The following is a 17,189-nucleotide window of genomic DNA, read 5'->3' on the forward strand; positions in this document are numbered from 1 at the left end:
ACAACTCCCAGCATGCACTGACAGACCATACATGCTGGGAGTTGTAGTTATGCAACAGCTGGAGGCACATTGGTTGCACAACACAGAGTTTGTTACTTAACTCAATGTTTCACAACCAGTGTGCCTCCAGCTGTTGCAAAACTAGAACTCCCAGCATGTACAGTCTCTCAGTGCATGCTGGGAGTTGTATTTTTGACACAGCTGGAGCCACACTGGTTGCAAAACACTGAGTTAGGACACAAACTCTGTTTCACAACCAATGTGTCTCCAGCTGTTGCAAAACTGCATTGACAGTCGAAGGGCATACTGAGTTGTAGTTTTGCAACAGCTGGAGGCACACTGCTACAACTCCCAGCATGCCCTCTGGTAGTCTGTGCATGTTGGGAGTTGTAGTTATGCATTAGCTGGATGCACACTTTTTCATAGAAAAAGTGTGCCTCCAGCTATTGCATAACTACAACCCCCAGCATGCACAGACTACCAAAGGGCATGCTGGGAGTTGTAGTTGGAACTCCAGCTGTTGCAAAACTACAACTCCCAGCATTAACTTTGGCTGTGCATGCTGAGAGATGTTGCTAAGCAACAGCAGGTGGTGAACAGGCCTCACCTCCTGCTGTATCCTGCTGCCGGGGCCGCAGCTCCTGAGGGGACCTCTGCCGGACCAGGGAGTGGTATGAGACACCCGCCGGCCCAGATCTCTGCCCAGTAGGACAGCGATTGGACGGTCGTTCCGACCAATCAATCACGTGATCGTGAGGTGGCACCCGTGCCACCTCACTCCTGCTGGGTAAGGGTGAATGGGGCTGTCTCGGACAGTCCCATTCACCCTTTTTTCCGGGTCACCAGAGACCCGATTGACCCGGAATCACCGCAAATTCACCGGTCTGAATTGTCTCAGGACCCCCCCAGTGGTTTGCTGGGGGTGCCTGCTGATAGATATCAGTAGTCTCCCCGGTCAGGTACGCCCTGGGTCCTTAAGTACCAGGGCATCAGGGCGTACCTGTACGCATTGGGTCCTTAAGTGGTTAAAGATGTATTCCGGTGGAATATATATATATTTTTTTTATCTACTGGTGCCAGAAAGCTAAACAGATTTGTAAATGACTTCTATTAAAAAATCTTTACTCTTCCAGTACTATTTAGCAACTGTGCTTGTCCACAGTGCTCTCTGCTGATGCCTGATGCCCGTATCAGGAACTGTCCAGAGAAGGAGAAAACCCCCTTTGCAAACCTATGCTGCTCTGGACAGTTTCTGACACTGACAGAGGTGTCAGCAGAAAGCACTGTGGACAATACAAAAAAGAAATTCAAAGACTAAAGTATTCCTCTGTAGCATACAGCCACAAAAAAGTACTGGAAGGGTAAAGATTTTTTAATAGAAGTAATTTACAAATCTGTTTAACTTTCTGGCACCAGTTAATTAAAATAATTTTTTTTTCCCACTGGAGTACCCCTTTAACCCCTTAAGGACTAAGCGTTTTTCTGTTTTTACACTTTTGTTTTTCCTCCTTACCTTTTAAAAATCATAATCCTTTAAATTTTGCACCTAAAAATTCATATGATGGCTTATGTTTGTGCCCCCAATTCTATTTTGCAGTAACAGTCATTTTACCCAAAAATCTACAGCGAAATGGGGGGAAAAAAAAAAATTGTGCGACTAAATTGAAGACAAGACATCATTTTGTAAATTTTGGGGGCTTCCGTTTCTACGCAGCATATTTTTCAGTAAAAATTACACTTTCTTTATTCTGTAGGTCCATACGATTAAAATGATACCCAAATTCTATAGGTATGATTTTTTTTGTACTTTTGGAAAAAAAATCATAACTACATGCATGAAAATGAATACATTTAAAATTGTCCTCTTCTGACCCCTATAACTTTTTTATTTTTTCGCGTACAGGATGGTATGAGGGCTCTTTTTTGTGCCATGATCTGAAGCTTTAATCGGTAACATGTTTGTTTTGATCTGACTTTTTGATCGCTTTTTATTCCTTTTTTTATGGAATAAAACGTGACCAAAAATACGCTATTTTTGACTTTGGAATTTACACCATTGACTGTGCAGTTTAATTAATAATATATTTTTTATAGTTCGGACATTTATGCACGCAGCAATACCACATATGTTTATTTTTATTATGTTTATATAGTTTTTATATGGAATTTGGGAAAAGGGGGTGATTTAAACTTTTAATAAGGAAGGGGTTAATATGTGTGTTTTTAAACTTTTTTTTTTACAAGTTTCCACTTGTTTTATTTTTTTCTGGCAGTTTTTGGATATCTGCCACTGCAGTTTTTGAGCCAAAGCCAGAAATGTATTCAAAAGGAATAGGACATATAAAGGAAGGACTTACACTTCTCCTCCCTTATGGATCCACTTCTGACTTTGGCTAAAATGTGGTTCCATATAAGCACATTGATCTGTGTGCTCTGCGCTTGATTGATAAAGCCTGGTCCTGCTTATTATTAATATCTGTAAATAAACATATGCATACAAGCTACTTTATTAACCCTATCCTTGGGTTTACCAACAAAAACTAGAATAGAGTCCTGCAGCTGTATTGACTTATAAGAGAATTCCCAGTCTTTTCTATAGTAACTATCCACTATAGTAAATTAGTGCACACTGCATGAAACCCATCAGCATTGAGATAGTGTTGGCTGCGCATTTCCTAACCCAGAGGACCTTTTCTCACCAGGATTCTTGGAACTTCTTCATCACAGCTGGGCGGTCCTGATTCCTCCTCCTCCTGAACCATCTCTCGACCTGTACCGTTGTACGGTTGCATTTCTTAGCCAGGCCATAGACGTCCGTCTGCATGAGCAAAGATTGCAGAGCATTACATTTAGTTGTTCATTTGCAAATACACAGTATTTTAGGACCACCAATTGTACTGTGCCTACTGTACAGACACTAGGAAACTCCAGGCCTCTAGTGCCTTTCCGACTTTTAAAGTGTACCAGTCATATTACAGAAAAAAAATGATGCTTTTATATGTTACTTACTAGATCATGCAGATTCTTTACATTTCCTAATGTGTACAACTTCTGCATTTGGTTCACAAATCACTCTGTTCAGCTGCTCACTCATTCCGACATTTACTGCTCAGGAAGGGGCATATCGGAGCCAAGCACTGAGCCCACCCTCACTCACTATGCATTCACTGAGTCTGCTGTGCTGGGCTCTATATCCAATCTCTGCAGGCTGCTCTGTAACCCCCTCCTCTCTGTTTTCAGACAGGAATCTAATAGAACAGCTAGTCCCATGCTCACTTCCTGCTGAGACAAATATGATGCTGAAGCCTGACAGGCTTGTGTCCTGAATGGTGTAGGGACTAGTATTTTTTTAATAAGCCATGATTTCTATAAAAAGGAGATCTTTTTTTTTTTTAAGACGTATATTAGAAAGGTTAATGTTTTGCCAAGAAGTACAGGGACAGTGCCCATTTAAAGGTACTCCGGTGCTTAAAGATCTTATCCCCTATCCAAAGGATAGGGGATAAGATGCCTGATCGCGGGAGTTCTGCCGCTGGGGACCCCCGGGATCATGCACGCGGCACCCAGTTTGTAATCAGTGCCCGGAACGTGTTCGCTCCGGGACTGATTACCGGCGACCGCAGGGCTGGCGGCGTGTGACGTCACGCCTCCGCCCCGTGTGACATCACACTCCATCCCTCAATGCAAGCCTACGGGAGGGGGCGTGATAGCTATCACGCCCCCTCCCGTAGGCTTGCATTGAGGGGCGGAGTGTGACGTCACACAGGGGCGGAGGCGTGACGTCACACGCCGCCCGCCCTGCGGTCGACCATAATCAGACCCGGAGCGAACATGCTCCGGGTCTGATTACAAACGGGGTGCCGTGTGCATGATCCCGGGGGTCCCCAGCGGCAGGACTCCCGCGATCAGGCATCTTATCCCCTATCCTTTGGATAGGGGATAAGATCTTTAAGCACCGGAGTACCCCTTTTTTTATGGGCACATTCACAAAGGGCAGAATTTTTTTGCTGTGGATCATGTAAAAAAAAATCTGCTGTGATTTTGCATATGTGTATTATATATATATATATATATATATATATATATATATATATATATATACATACACCTACACACAGTGGAGATCAAAAGTTTGGGTAGGTAAAAATGTGTATTAATGTGCATAAAGAAGCCAAGGAAAGATGGAAAAATCTCCAAAAGGCATCAAATTACAGATTAGACATTCTTATAATATGTCAACAAAAGTTAGATTTTATTTCCATCATTTGCACTTTCAAAATAACAGAAAACAAAAAAATGGTGCCTGCAAAAGTTTGGGCACCCTGCCAGTGTCATGGATTGTTCTCAATCATCATCTGGGAAGACCAGGTGATGTCAATCTCAAAGGTTTTAAATGCCCAGACTCCTCTGACCTTGCCCCAACGATCAGCACCATGGGTTCTTCTAAGCAGTTGTCTAGAAATCTGAAACTGAAAATAGTTGACGCTCACAAAGCTGGAGAAGGCTATAAGAAGTTAGCAAAAAGTTTTCAGATATCAATATCCTCTGTTAGGAATGTAATTAAGAAATGGCAGTCATCAGGAACAGTGGAAGTTAAAACAAGATCTGGAAGACCAAGAAAAATATCAGACAGAACAGCTTGCAGGATTGTGAGAAAAACTATTGAAAACCCACGTTTGACTGCACAATCCCTCCAGAAAGATCTGGCAGACACTGGAGTTGTGGTACAATATTCCACTAAAAAGAGATACTTGTACAAATATGGTCTTCATGGAAGAGTCATCAGAAGAAAACCTTTTCTACGTCCTCACCACAAAAATCAGCGTTTGAAGTTTGCAAATGAACATAACATATAGACAAGCCTGATGCATTTTGGAAACAAGTTCTGTGGACCGATGAGGTTAAAATTGATCTTTTTGGCTGGAATGAGCAAAGGTACGTTTGGAGAAGAAGGGGAACAGAATTTAATGAAAAGAACCTCTGTCCAACTGTTAAGCATGGGGGTGGATCAATCATGTTTTGGGGTTGTATTGCAGCCAGTGGCACAGGGAACATCTCACGAGTAGAAGGAAAAATTGATTCAATAACATATCAGCAAATTTTGGATGCTAACTTGATGCCATCTGTGAAAAAGCTGAAGTTAAAGAGAGGATGGCTTCTACAAATGGATAATGATCCTAAACACACCTCAAAAATCCACAGGGGATTACATCAAGAGGCGTAAACTGAAGGTTTGGCCATGGCCTTCACAATTTCCTGATCTCAACATAATTGAAAATCTATGGATAGACCTTAAAAGAGCAGTGCGTGACAGACAGCTCAGAAATCTCAAAGAACTGGAAGACTTTTGTAAGGAAGAATGGGCAAAGATACCTCAAACAAGAATTGAAAGACTCTTGGCTGGCTACAAAAAGCCTTTACAAGCTGTGATACTTGCCAAAGGGGGCAGTACAAGATATTAACTCTGTAGGGTGCCCAAACTTTTGCAGACGCCATTTTTTTGTTTTCTGTTATTTTGAAAGTGTAAATGATGGAAATAAAATCTAACTTTTGTTGACATATTATAAGAATGTCTAATCTGTAATTTGATGCCTTTTGGAGATTTTTCCATCTTTCCTTGGCTTCTTTATGCACATTAATACAAATTTTTACCTGGGGTGCCCAAACTTTTGATCCCCACTGTGTATATAAACTTGGCCTCGCATGTGAAGCTTTCTTTCTATCTACATTAGTTAGTGACATTTTAGAGGCTTCATGATCAAATATCAGTATTCCACTGGCTTATGGTCTAAAATTACAATATAATCAAGTTCCCATGGATGTCCTGGAACAAATTAATATTGTAACTTGAGGTGCTGCTCCGTGTATACCTTTTCTACATGACCTACTTTATAACTATAGTACATTGTTAGTGTATGTGCAGCTATAGAGAGCTGTCTGTATGTAATATAATAGGCTCAATGCTGATCAGTCCATATATATCTGTATTACTATTGTCTGGTACTATGGGTGACTTCAGTTTGTCTTTTTTTTTAAGAAGACCTAAAATATTTTTCAATACAAATCAGCCTTTGCCTTTCCCTGACTGTTGGCTAAATGTTCAGCCACCATAGCTCATGGCGTAATAGCCCCGCCCCATCAATGCAAGTCTATGGGAGGGGGCGTGACGGCTGCCACGCCCCCTCCCATAGCCTTGCATTGAGGGGGCGGGCATGACATCATGAAGGGGCGGGGGCTATGACGCCACAAGCTCCCGGCGCTGGGTCAGTTGTTCCAAACGCTGAGCAATGGAGTACCCCTTTAAAAATGCAGCAAACCACACTTGTGTCCAAGTTAAAACAAATCAGGAAATAACCCGACCATAGTTCCTAGTTGACTAGTTTCAGACCTTTGAAGTCAATGGGGCCTGTCCTGTTACGTCCATTTACCATTTTGATATTTTGCCAACATATACATGCTTCAAATGGCACAGTTGATGCACAGGATTTTCTGCTGCAGATTTCAACGTAAACTGAATGACTGAACACAGCTTGAAATCCTGCGCAGAATTATGTACGTGTGAATAGACCCTTAATGTTTAATTTCCCCAAAAACAGCCTATAGGATAAAAAAGGGAGTAAAAAAATCCATACGTTGATGATTTAGGAATCATTTTTTTATAAAAGGTAATTGAACTTAATTGGTTGTGTACAAATATTTCTAAACCTTTCATGAACATAGCACTAAATACTTTTTCACGTAGCGAGGATCATGATCCTTAATGGCAGCTGCTGCATTCAAGCTTATTTTTTCTGCAATGTTTGAATGGGGTTTACTTGCATTGCAATGTGCTTTGCTGTAGAATTTCAACTTTTTGTAAAGATAGCCCAACTAGGAAGAGATTACATAGCTCCAAACATTTGTGCTGACACCCTGCAGCACCAAAAACATCAGTTTCTTTTAGTTTCTAATATATATTAATGTATACTACATTTTATATACATTCATATATTCCTTTATACCAGACAAGAAGCCTGATATAGACTACACTATGCAGATCTGGGCCTTGCACCTCTAATATATCTGACCCTGGGCTCTGTTTACAGATGACCAATCTTATTGTCCATTGTTTCTGGTGACAAAGGGACGCTGATGCCGACCGCGGCAGAACAAGGCGTGTTTTCAGCAGCCGATGAGATCAGAGCTATCTTATGGAGAACGACGTATCACAGGATTATCATACGGGGAGGTGATTATCATACGTTTAGATGAGCAGAAGTAGAAGGATGACGTGTATTTACTCCATCAGCGTATCATAGTACAGTGATCCCTCAACTTACAATAGCCTCAACATACAATAGTTTCAACATACAGGGGTCTTTTCTGGACCATTGTAAATTGAAACCAGACTCAACATACAATGTACAGACAGTCCAGATCTGTGAAACGTGTCAATGGCTGGAAGATCTGACCAATCAGAATAGGCATTCACTGGTTAAACACCTGTATTACTGAAGTGCATGCACTGACTGGTGTCTGAAAGCGCCCCCTACAGTACAGGGAGGTATTACATGTTCTGTACACTTTACCTGTACCAGGGTTAGCTGCTCCTTTGGACACCATGTAAGGGCGACTCCATGTAAATTTTTTAGGACATTGTGTGTACTGTACAGGACCCCGAAGAAGCTCCTGTCCTCTACATAGACCAGTGTTTCCCCAGCAGGGTGCCCCCAGCTGTTGCAAAACTACAACTCCCAGCATGTGTGTACTGTACAGGACCCTGAAGAAGCTCCTGTCCTCTACATAAACCAGCGTTTCCCAAGCAGGGTGCCCCCAGCTGTTGCAAAACTACAACTCCCAGCATGCCCGGACAGCCTTTGGCTGTCTGGGCATCCTGGGAGTTGTAGTTTTGCAACAGCTGGAGGCTCCCTGCATAGGAAACACTGACATAGACAGTGATTTACAGCTCCCAGCAGATATTTCCTACTTTTATATGTAAGGACTTGCTTTATCTATATTAGTTATCTACTTATTTTTCTTTAATCCTCACTTTTTCCTATTTTTGGATGATATTTTGGTGCCTTTAGAACCAATTACCAGGTTTCCATAGAGTTCTGGTCTCAGCATACAATGGTTTCGACATACAATGGTCGTCCCAGAACCAATTAATATTGACCACTGTACATGATCTAATTGTATATTGAGGGAAATGATCAATTATAAATATCACTCAGAGGTTGTTTATATAATTATAGATCGTAAAAGAAGGATGTGGGCAAATATCTGTGGCTGAGTGGGTAATTCCTTGTGCCCCCAAACCTGGGAGGGCTGCACAGATGCACCAGAGCTCTAAAAGCAAGGGGAGCGAATAGGTAAGTATAGGTTTATTTTTCGTTAGGTTGTTTGTTAGCACCTGCCTGAGAAGCATTATAAGTTAAAAAAAAAAGGTTACTGCCTGGATATCCCCTTTAAATCAGCATGCAGACTGTTTTATATACTTTAGTCCCTATCTACACTCTATAGTATGTGTAATCTGCCCTTTCAGGAGACTTGGATCTTTTCCTCACTCTACTCTCATTTTTAGTGTACAACCTCAACATCTTCTCCCTCCTTTCTGCTCTCTCTAAAACAGTAAAAGAAGCTGAGAATAAAGCAAAGAAAGCAGACACAACCAGAAGTGGCACAGATTCATGTGAGATCCAGCAGCACAGCCAGCTATGTACAGAAGTTGCACAGGCTAAACAGCTGCAAAATGGCATGATATTTTCATAAAAACATTTTAGGAAGTTTCCCAATTTTGTGTTAAAGGGGTAGTCCAGTGGTGAAAAACTTATCCCCTATCCTAAGGATAGGGGATAAGTTTGAGATCGCGGGGGGTCCGACCGCTGGGGACCCCTGCGATCTCTCTGTACGGGGGCCAGGCTCTCCGGCCAGATAGCGGGTGTCGACCCCCGCACGAAGCGGCGGCCGACACGCCCCCTCAATACATCTCAATGGCAGAGCCGGAGATTGCCGAAGGCAGCGCTTCGGCTCTGCCATAGAGTTGTATTGAGGGGGCGTGTCGGCTGCCGCTTCGTGCGGAGGTCGACACGCCCCCTTCCCGCGGGCTGTCGGGGCTCCGTACAGGAGATCGCAGGGGGCCCCAGTGGTTGGACCCCCCGCGATCTGCAACTTATCCCCTATCCTTAGGATAGGGGATAAGTTGTTCACCACTGGACTACTCCTTTAAATAAGCAACAGAACAATAAAAGAAATTAAAATAAAAACACTGCAGAGGTATCTGTTAGCTTTCCTCCAGGCTAGACATTAAAGGGGTACTCCGGCCCTAATACATCTTATCCCCTAGCCAAAGGAGGGGGCATGACTGTCGTCAAGCCCCCTCCGATAGACTTGCATTGAGGGGGCGGCGCGTGACATCACAAGGGGGCGGAGTCGTGACATCATGATACTCCAGCCCGGTGTCCGTCACACTTTACACTCGGAGCCTCCAGAGCTGTGGAGAGCTCACAAAGGTGGGTGCGGAATAACAGATTGCGGGGGTCCCAGCGGCGGGACCCCCACGATCATACATCTTATCACCTATAAGATGCATTAGGGGCAGAGTACCCCTTTAATCTTTATGAAATTTTCATGTACAGGTTATGACCAAATATGAGGACATACATGGCTTCTTTTAGTCACTGTCTCTAAATTTAAGTTATTTTCCCATAGCTACTGCAGCATAATTCCACACTTTCTGGTTTGGAAAGGGATTTTGGGGGACTGTAATACTAATGGCCTATCCTTGTGATAGACCATTAGCGCTGTTTATGCAATCTTCATGGTTTATGGGCAAAATGTAAGAGCTACAGTAACAACTGACACATAATAGTCTCTTGTTGAAGGGAATTTTTAGAGAGACCCCCCGCCGCGCATGGGGCATCACTGTGCCTATGATTTGCTATAGAGACATGCAGACTTTTTTTTTTGTTTACTTTCACTGATAGACTCCATATAATTCTGGGAAAGAGAAAAAACAATTATGGAAAAACATTTCTAGGGGAAGCAATGATATACAACACGTAAAGGTCCACCAAATAGTCCCTGCTTTAGTTTGGCAGCTGCCTGCTCAGAGGATCCAAGCATCCACGTCTATGGAGAAGTGAGAGGAGAATGCTGTTCGGTGTAAAACTAATAATACGGTAGGTGTATGGTCAGCATGGGGGTTAGTTATTAAAGAAAACCATCTTGAAATACCCTATTCTGGATATAGGACTCTCATTTATCGCTCTGGAGGAACCAGCACCATACGTAAAAAAAAAAAAAAAAAAAAGAAGATCATACATGCGAATGAATGCAACAGATGACATTTGTCACTATCCCACTGAAAGATCTACTTGAGATTACGAAGTGGGAATCTGTGATCCACCAAAAAGCACGGTGCTCAAAAAAGCGCTCCTTTCCAGGATGAGTAATATGATAGAAGAGCCGTGAGTCCAGAATCCGATAAAACAAGGAATTATTTTATTCATACAGGATGATACAGGGATAACGCGTTTCGAGGGGCTGGGGACCCCCTCTTCGTCAGATCCACCTTTGGATCTGACGAAGAGGGGGTCCCCGCCCCTCGAAACGCGTTATCCCTGTATCATCCTGTATGAATAAAAGAATGCCTTGTTTTATGGGATTCTGGACTCACGGCTCAGGTGAGCACAATATCTCTTTTACCTCTCTATACACCTGATCAACAGAATCATGGCACATTAGTGCGCTTTTCTTTTCTATTTCTTTTTTACATATCTGCGTCTCCACTGAAAGATCTGCAACACAGATGCAAGTAATCTGCTTTTTTCTGTCCATCTGCTATTACCATGTGTGTAGCACAACATATTTATCAGAGTAATACATTATTTATTTCCCCTGGATAATCCTGCCTGCACATACAATAGACTATATCTGGCTCAGCGATAGTCTCTATTTGCTCATAGTCAGCAGTGTATTCAGGACATGTCGTGCAGCATTCTGTATAACCTAGCATACAGTCTACCAGATCTCATGTATCTCCATCGAGAAACGCTTTGCATGTTTGTACAATATGAAACATGAAAGATTTGCACAGGCAAATGATATGAGAATCATGATGTTCCCTCCATGGGGATAAAGTTACCTGAATATTTCTAGGCAGAATAAAATTAAAAGGGGTTTCGCTTTCATGCTGGTTCACAGGCAGTATGACAGTCCTGACATTTATTCAGTTTTTGTTTTACTAACAAGTGTGCCTCCAGCTGTTGCCAGGAGTTATAGTTTGGCAACAGCTGGAGGCACACTGGTTGGGAAAAAACAGAATAAATGTCAGAACTGTCATACTGCCTGTGAACCAGGCTCTCTTATTACTGGTATCACTTATTACTGCTTTTTAGTTGCTACATAGAAGGACTCATTTACTTAAATAAACTGACCTTTTCTTCTAATTTCAACCAACATCATATATAGAAGGAGCTTTACCGTAGACCAGTGGTCTCCAACCTGCGGACCTCCAGATGTTGCAAAACTACAACTCCCAGCATGCCCGGACAGCCAACGGCTGTCCGGGCATGCTGGGAGTTGTAGTTTTGCAACATCTGGAGGTCCGCAGGTTGGAGACTTGAGATGAGCGAACTTACAGTAAATTCGATTTGTCACGAACTTCTCGGCTCGGCAGTTGATGACTTATCCTGCGTAAATGAGTTCAGCTTTCCGGTGCTCCGGCCGGCTGGAAAAGGTGGATAAAGTCCTAGGAAAGAGTCTCCTAGGACTGTATCCACCTTTTCCAGCCCACGGGAGCACCTGAAAGCTGAACTCATTTATGCAGGAAAAGTCATCAACTGCCGAGCCGAGAAGTTTGTGACGAATCAAATTTACTGTAAGTTCGCTCATCTCTATTGGAGACCACTGCCGTAGATTATTAGCACTTCATGTTCTTGTTTTTCTCATAGACCCAACTTTTCCATCTTTAGATGTCGATTTCTTGCATATTCATCCAGTGCTCATACACAAATCTCTATTTCTATTTTTAAGCACATAAATATAGCCATCTATTTTTATTTTCTCTATGTCTGATCTGTTTTAGCATTTTCTCTGACAAGACCCACTTAACAAAACGTATTTCACTCTTCTCAGAGCAAAGAACCATAGTGATAAAAAAAAAACACCTAAACATTCATAGGTGTTTTACCCTTCATTCCCTTTTGTTTACCCCATGTGGAGGGTCCAGATTTTTTATTTTTTTAGCCCAGGTCATGACAAATTCACAAAGTTTTTGCAAACCCCCTGCAAAGCTATATAAAATAGATACTTACCCTCCTGGATCAAATATATCTTGCATTTACGTAGAAACTCTACCAGATTTATGGCTGTTCATACACAACTCTGTGGATTATGCTATATTATATTATATATATATATATATATATATATATATATATATATATATATATATATTATATATATATATATATATATATATATATATTTCCATACAATTTGTAGGTAATGCTCAGGGCAACCAGTGAATTCAAGCGGTACTCCGGGTGGAAAAAAACATTTTTTTTTTTTCTCAACTGGTGCCAGAAAGGTAAACAGATTAGTAAATTACTTCTATTGAAAATTCTTTACCCTTCCAGTACTTATTAGCAGCTGTATGCTACAGAGGAAATTCTTTTTATTTTTGAATTTCTTTTTTGTCTTGTCCACAGTGCTCTCTGCTGACACCTGATGCCCGTATCAGGAACTGTCAAGAGAAGCAGAAAATCCCCATAGCAAACCTATGCTGCTCTGGCCAGTTCTTGACACGGACAGAGGTGTCTGCAAAGAGCACTGTGGACAAGACAAAAAAAGTTTCAAAAAGAAAAGAATTTCCTCTGTAGCATACAGCTGCTAATAAGTACTGGAAGGGTAAAGATTTTTTTAATGGAAATAATTTACAAATCTGTTTAACTTTCTGCCATCAGTTCTTTTCAACTGGAGTACCGCTTTAAAGGGGTACTCCGGTGAAAACCTTTTTTCTTTTAAATCAACTGGTGGCAGAAAGTTAAACATATTTGTAAATTACTTCTATTAAAAAATCTTAATCCTTCCAGTACTTATTAGCTGCTGAATGCTACAAAGGAAATTCCTTTCTTTATGGAACACTGATGACATCACGAGCACAGTGCTCTCTGCTGACATCTCTGTCCATTTTAGCAACCATGCATAGCAGATGTATGCTAAGGGCAGCATGGTGGCTTAGTGGTTAGCACTGCTGCCTTGCAGTGCTGGGGACTTGGGTTCAAATCCCACTAAGGACAACAATAAATAAAGCGTAATTATTATTAGAATAATGTCAGCAGAGAGAACTGTGCTCGTGATTAAAAAAATTTAATAGAAGTAATTTACAAATATGTTTTAAATCAACTGGTGGCAGAAAGTTAAAGAAAAAAGGTTTTCACCGGAGTACCCCTTTAAGTTACCTTTGAGGAGCTCTCAGAGTTTATCTTGTGGCTGGCACACCAGACCGGGTAAGAATTTTAGACAGGCCTTGTAGCTCATAACCATGTTCAGAAAGACATAAAAGTTGACTACAACGTGTATATTGTGGTCAGTTTTGTGGATTCAGCATAGTCTATGTTTAGTCAGCTCAGTAACACAGTACATGTATTTAGGGATGGTACTGGTGTATCAAAGTATCATGCAGCGCTCCTTTATGATACAACTGCTTAAACACTTACTTGAGATGGGTGTTTAGAACTCGAGATGTAAAAATTTTCCAAGACCGGATTTAATGAAGCTTTTTGTCGGACTTTGCTCTTTATCCCCATGGCGCTGGCCACAGGTGTTGCAATGGCCCTGTGAAAAGGAAAGACACACATTGTAAATCAGACTTTGATATCAGACAGATAACATCATTATTAACCCTATGCAAGGTTATCTGTCTTTACAGCTTTAGTCCACGGAAGCCCTGAAATAGTGAGAGATATATAAAGGCTTTAATTGTTGATTCTTTGTTGCTTGTGGTTATTCCTGATGTCATGGGAGTAGGGTTATGTAAATGTGTCTATTTATTGTCCAGAATGAAAATCCAAAGACATGTTCTGGTAAAACCGGACCAATGAAGTGAGCTAGAAATGAGAGGTCACTAAGGGTGCGTTCACACACTAGTAGCTAGCAGAGAGTTTCCCGCTGCGAGTTACGTTACCATTGATTTAAATGGGTCCGCGGACAGTCCGCAAATCTGACACTATTACATATTATATACTATATATCTGGCCCCCACAGCACTTCTATATAATTTGCCCCTGCAGCGCGATGTATGAATAGTATTCTATCAGCATCGCGCCGGCGGCGGCTGGTGCGATGCTCTGCGGGTAAAATGCTTTTCACAGTTGGCGCTGCATTAAGGACATATGCACCAGCACGGGGGTCACATAAATGCGCCGGCGGGGGGATATATAATTATAAATGCGCCTGCTGGGGGTCACATATATACACTGTAGGGGTTATATTATAAATGCGCCGGCGGGGGGGGGGGGGGGGGGGTCACATATATATACTGCGAGGTATATATTTTTGCACTGGCGGGGGTTATATCTTTATAAATGCGCTGGGGGGCTAGATATATAGCGATATATATCTTGCCCCCCACAGCGCTTTTAATATACATTGTCCATTTTAAAATCCCACCAGGGAGCTCTGATTGGCTCCTCAGTACCGGCCATTCAGAGCTCCCTGCGGGGAATTAAAAAAAACTAAAGTAAAATACATCGTGTACATCGCAGGGTTGCGGACCATGCCGCCCGTTCCCCTGCTTAATAGCTTCTGATCAGATCGGGTCTCAGAAGTGAGACCCGGGGCGATCAATCCCTCAGCCCCTGTACTACTACCCCCATCATGGAACAGAGTCTGTTCCATGATGGGGGTAGTAGTACAAGCACTAATGTAGCCTCCCCAGCCGCCGGAAGACTCCTGCAGCCAGGAACTACTACGCCCACCATGGAAACAAGTCTATTCCATGATGGTAGTAGTAGTAGTCCTGGCTGCAGGAGTCTGTAGGTGGCTGATTTTTCATACTTAAAAAAAAAAAAAAGAAGTAAAAAAACGGATATAAAAAACAGTTCAAAACAGATACCCATTTGATCAGGCGTTTCTATCAGTTTATTTAAATTATATATTTTTTTAAACGGAACGGGGGCAAACGGCCGTGTGAACGCACCCTTAGGTAAAGGTCTACACAGGGGATGATTCACACCTCTCTGACGGATGCAGCACTTCTACATTTAGAAGAAGTACACACCTACACTAAGACAGTCAAAGATGGAAATGGAGATCACAGTAAGGAGTTTGCTACACCTGAGCCGTCCAACTGCATACCAGCATCTGTAAGTGGCTGATAAACAGCAAGAACCTCACATGGGACAGAGGCAACACCCTGCTGTTTGGATGCTACAAGGAGTTATCGTATCTATAGCTGCCTACATCTTGGAGTCAGTGCATATCGTATAAGCCAGTTACTTTTCCCATTGCTTATACCATTGTTTCCCAACCAGGGTGCCTCCAGCTGTTGCAAAACTACAACTCCCAGCATGCCCGGACAGCCGAAGGCTGTCCGGGCATGTTGGGAGTTGTAGTTTTGCAACAGCTGGAGGCAACCTGGTTACGAAATACTGGCTTATACAGTTCAAAATATTCCACAGAACAAATACAATGATACTTTCTAAAGTTACTAAAGTAAATTTTAAAACAACTAGGGTATAGGTGTATAGGATTAAAGGGGTACTCCGGTGGAAAACATTTTTTTTTTAACTAACTGGTGCCAGAAAGTTTAAACAGATTTGTAAATTACTTCTATTAAAAAAATCTTTATCCTTTCAGTACTTATTAGCTGCTGAATACTACAGAGGAAATTATTTTCTCTTTGGAACACAGAGCTCTCTGCTGAGATCACGAGCACAGTGCTCTCTGCTGACATCTGTCCATTTTAAGAACTGTCCAGAGCAGCATATATGTTTGCTAATATGGGGATTTTCTCCTACTCTGGACAGTTCCTAAAATGGACAGAGGTGTCAGCACAGAGCACTGTGCTCATGATGTCAGCAGAGAGCACTGTGTTCCAAAAAGAAAAGAATTTCTTCTGTAGTATTCAGCAGCTAATAAGTACTGGAAGCATTAAGATTTTTTAATAGAAGTCATTTACAAATCTGTTTAACTTTCTGGCACCAGTTGATTTAAAAACATAAAAATAAAGTTTTCCACCGGAGTACCCCTTTAATTGAGAGCTGCACTCCAAATTTTTACTTATACTTTCTAAAGTTACACATTGATTTGTAATAACAAAGTCTGTCCATTACCTTGGTTAATATGTACCCAAAAAACAAGAAGGTCAAGTCCTGAATTGTTCCGAATTTAAGTGACCTGGTTATGAAAGGTGAGCTTAGTATTATAGTCCTCCCGTTACCAGTATATAAAGGATAATACACCACCCATAATTCCCTGATGTTTTAGCAGACTGTACAAGATGAAGGAGTGCAGGTTTGGTTAGCACTTTTTGGCATAATTCACTGTTTACCAACACAAGAAACTAAAAATATTTACATAAATAAAGCAAGTGAGCAGTAAAAGTAGACACTGAATAAGGCTGCATTCACATCTCGTTTTTGCAATACGGTTGCTGTATCCGGTTTCATTGAAAAAAAAACGTATTGAACCGTATTGCAAACTGTATATATATATATATATATATATATATATATATATATATATATATATATATACACACACATTTCATTGTAAACCGTATGCCAACCGTAGCATCAGGTTGTGTACGTTTTGCATCATTTACGGGTTTATACGGTTTTTACCCGTAGACAAAAGCGTAGTCTACAACTCGTATACGGTTATAAAATGGAGTTCTATGGTAACCGTATTGAACTGTATGTGGGTATGGTTATATTCGGTATGCATAATACGGTTTTACATTTTTTTTTTTTTGGGGTGGGGGAATTCAAAAAAAGAAGAAGAACTTTACTTAAAATGTTGACAAACGTAAAACCGTATCCATTTTTTTTCCAAGGAAAACGTATTAAAACGTATGCAAACGGACATCCGTTTTCAAACCATATACGGTTTAAAAACGTGAGGAGGCATATACGGCTGTATACGTTTCGGTCCGTTTTGGAGACATATACGTTTTTTGTACAGAAACGGGATACAGGACCAGT

The 17,189-nt window shown here is 41.5% G+C and overlaps 1 protein-coding gene across 4 annotated transcripts in view; it reads right to left on the bottom strand.

Annotated features, from left to right (window-relative positions):
* CERS3 (ceramide synthase 3) overlaps positions 1-17,189 on the bottom strand; it is a 129,227-nt gene that overhangs the window by 30,401 nt on the left and 81,637 nt on the right. For all 4 annotated transcript variants that reach the window (XM_056571815.1, XM_056571817.1, XM_056571814.1 and 1 more), the window contains exons 3-4: positions 13,704-13,821; positions 2,700-2,818 (exon numbers count right to left, since the gene is read on the bottom strand). In XM_056571815.1, the coding sequence (XP_056427790.1) occupies positions 2,700-2,818; positions 13,704-13,821 (237 nt within the window). The remainder of the gene's footprint in view (positions 1-2,699; positions 2,819-13,703; positions 13,822-17,189) is intronic.

This window comes from Hyla sarda, chromosome 4, assembly GCF_029499605.1.
Source record: "Hyla sarda isolate aHylSar1 chromosome 4, aHylSar1.hap1, whole genome shotgun sequence".
NCBI classification, from domain to species: domain Eukaryota; kingdom Metazoa; phylum Chordata; class Amphibia; order Anura; family Hylidae; genus Hyla; species Hyla sarda.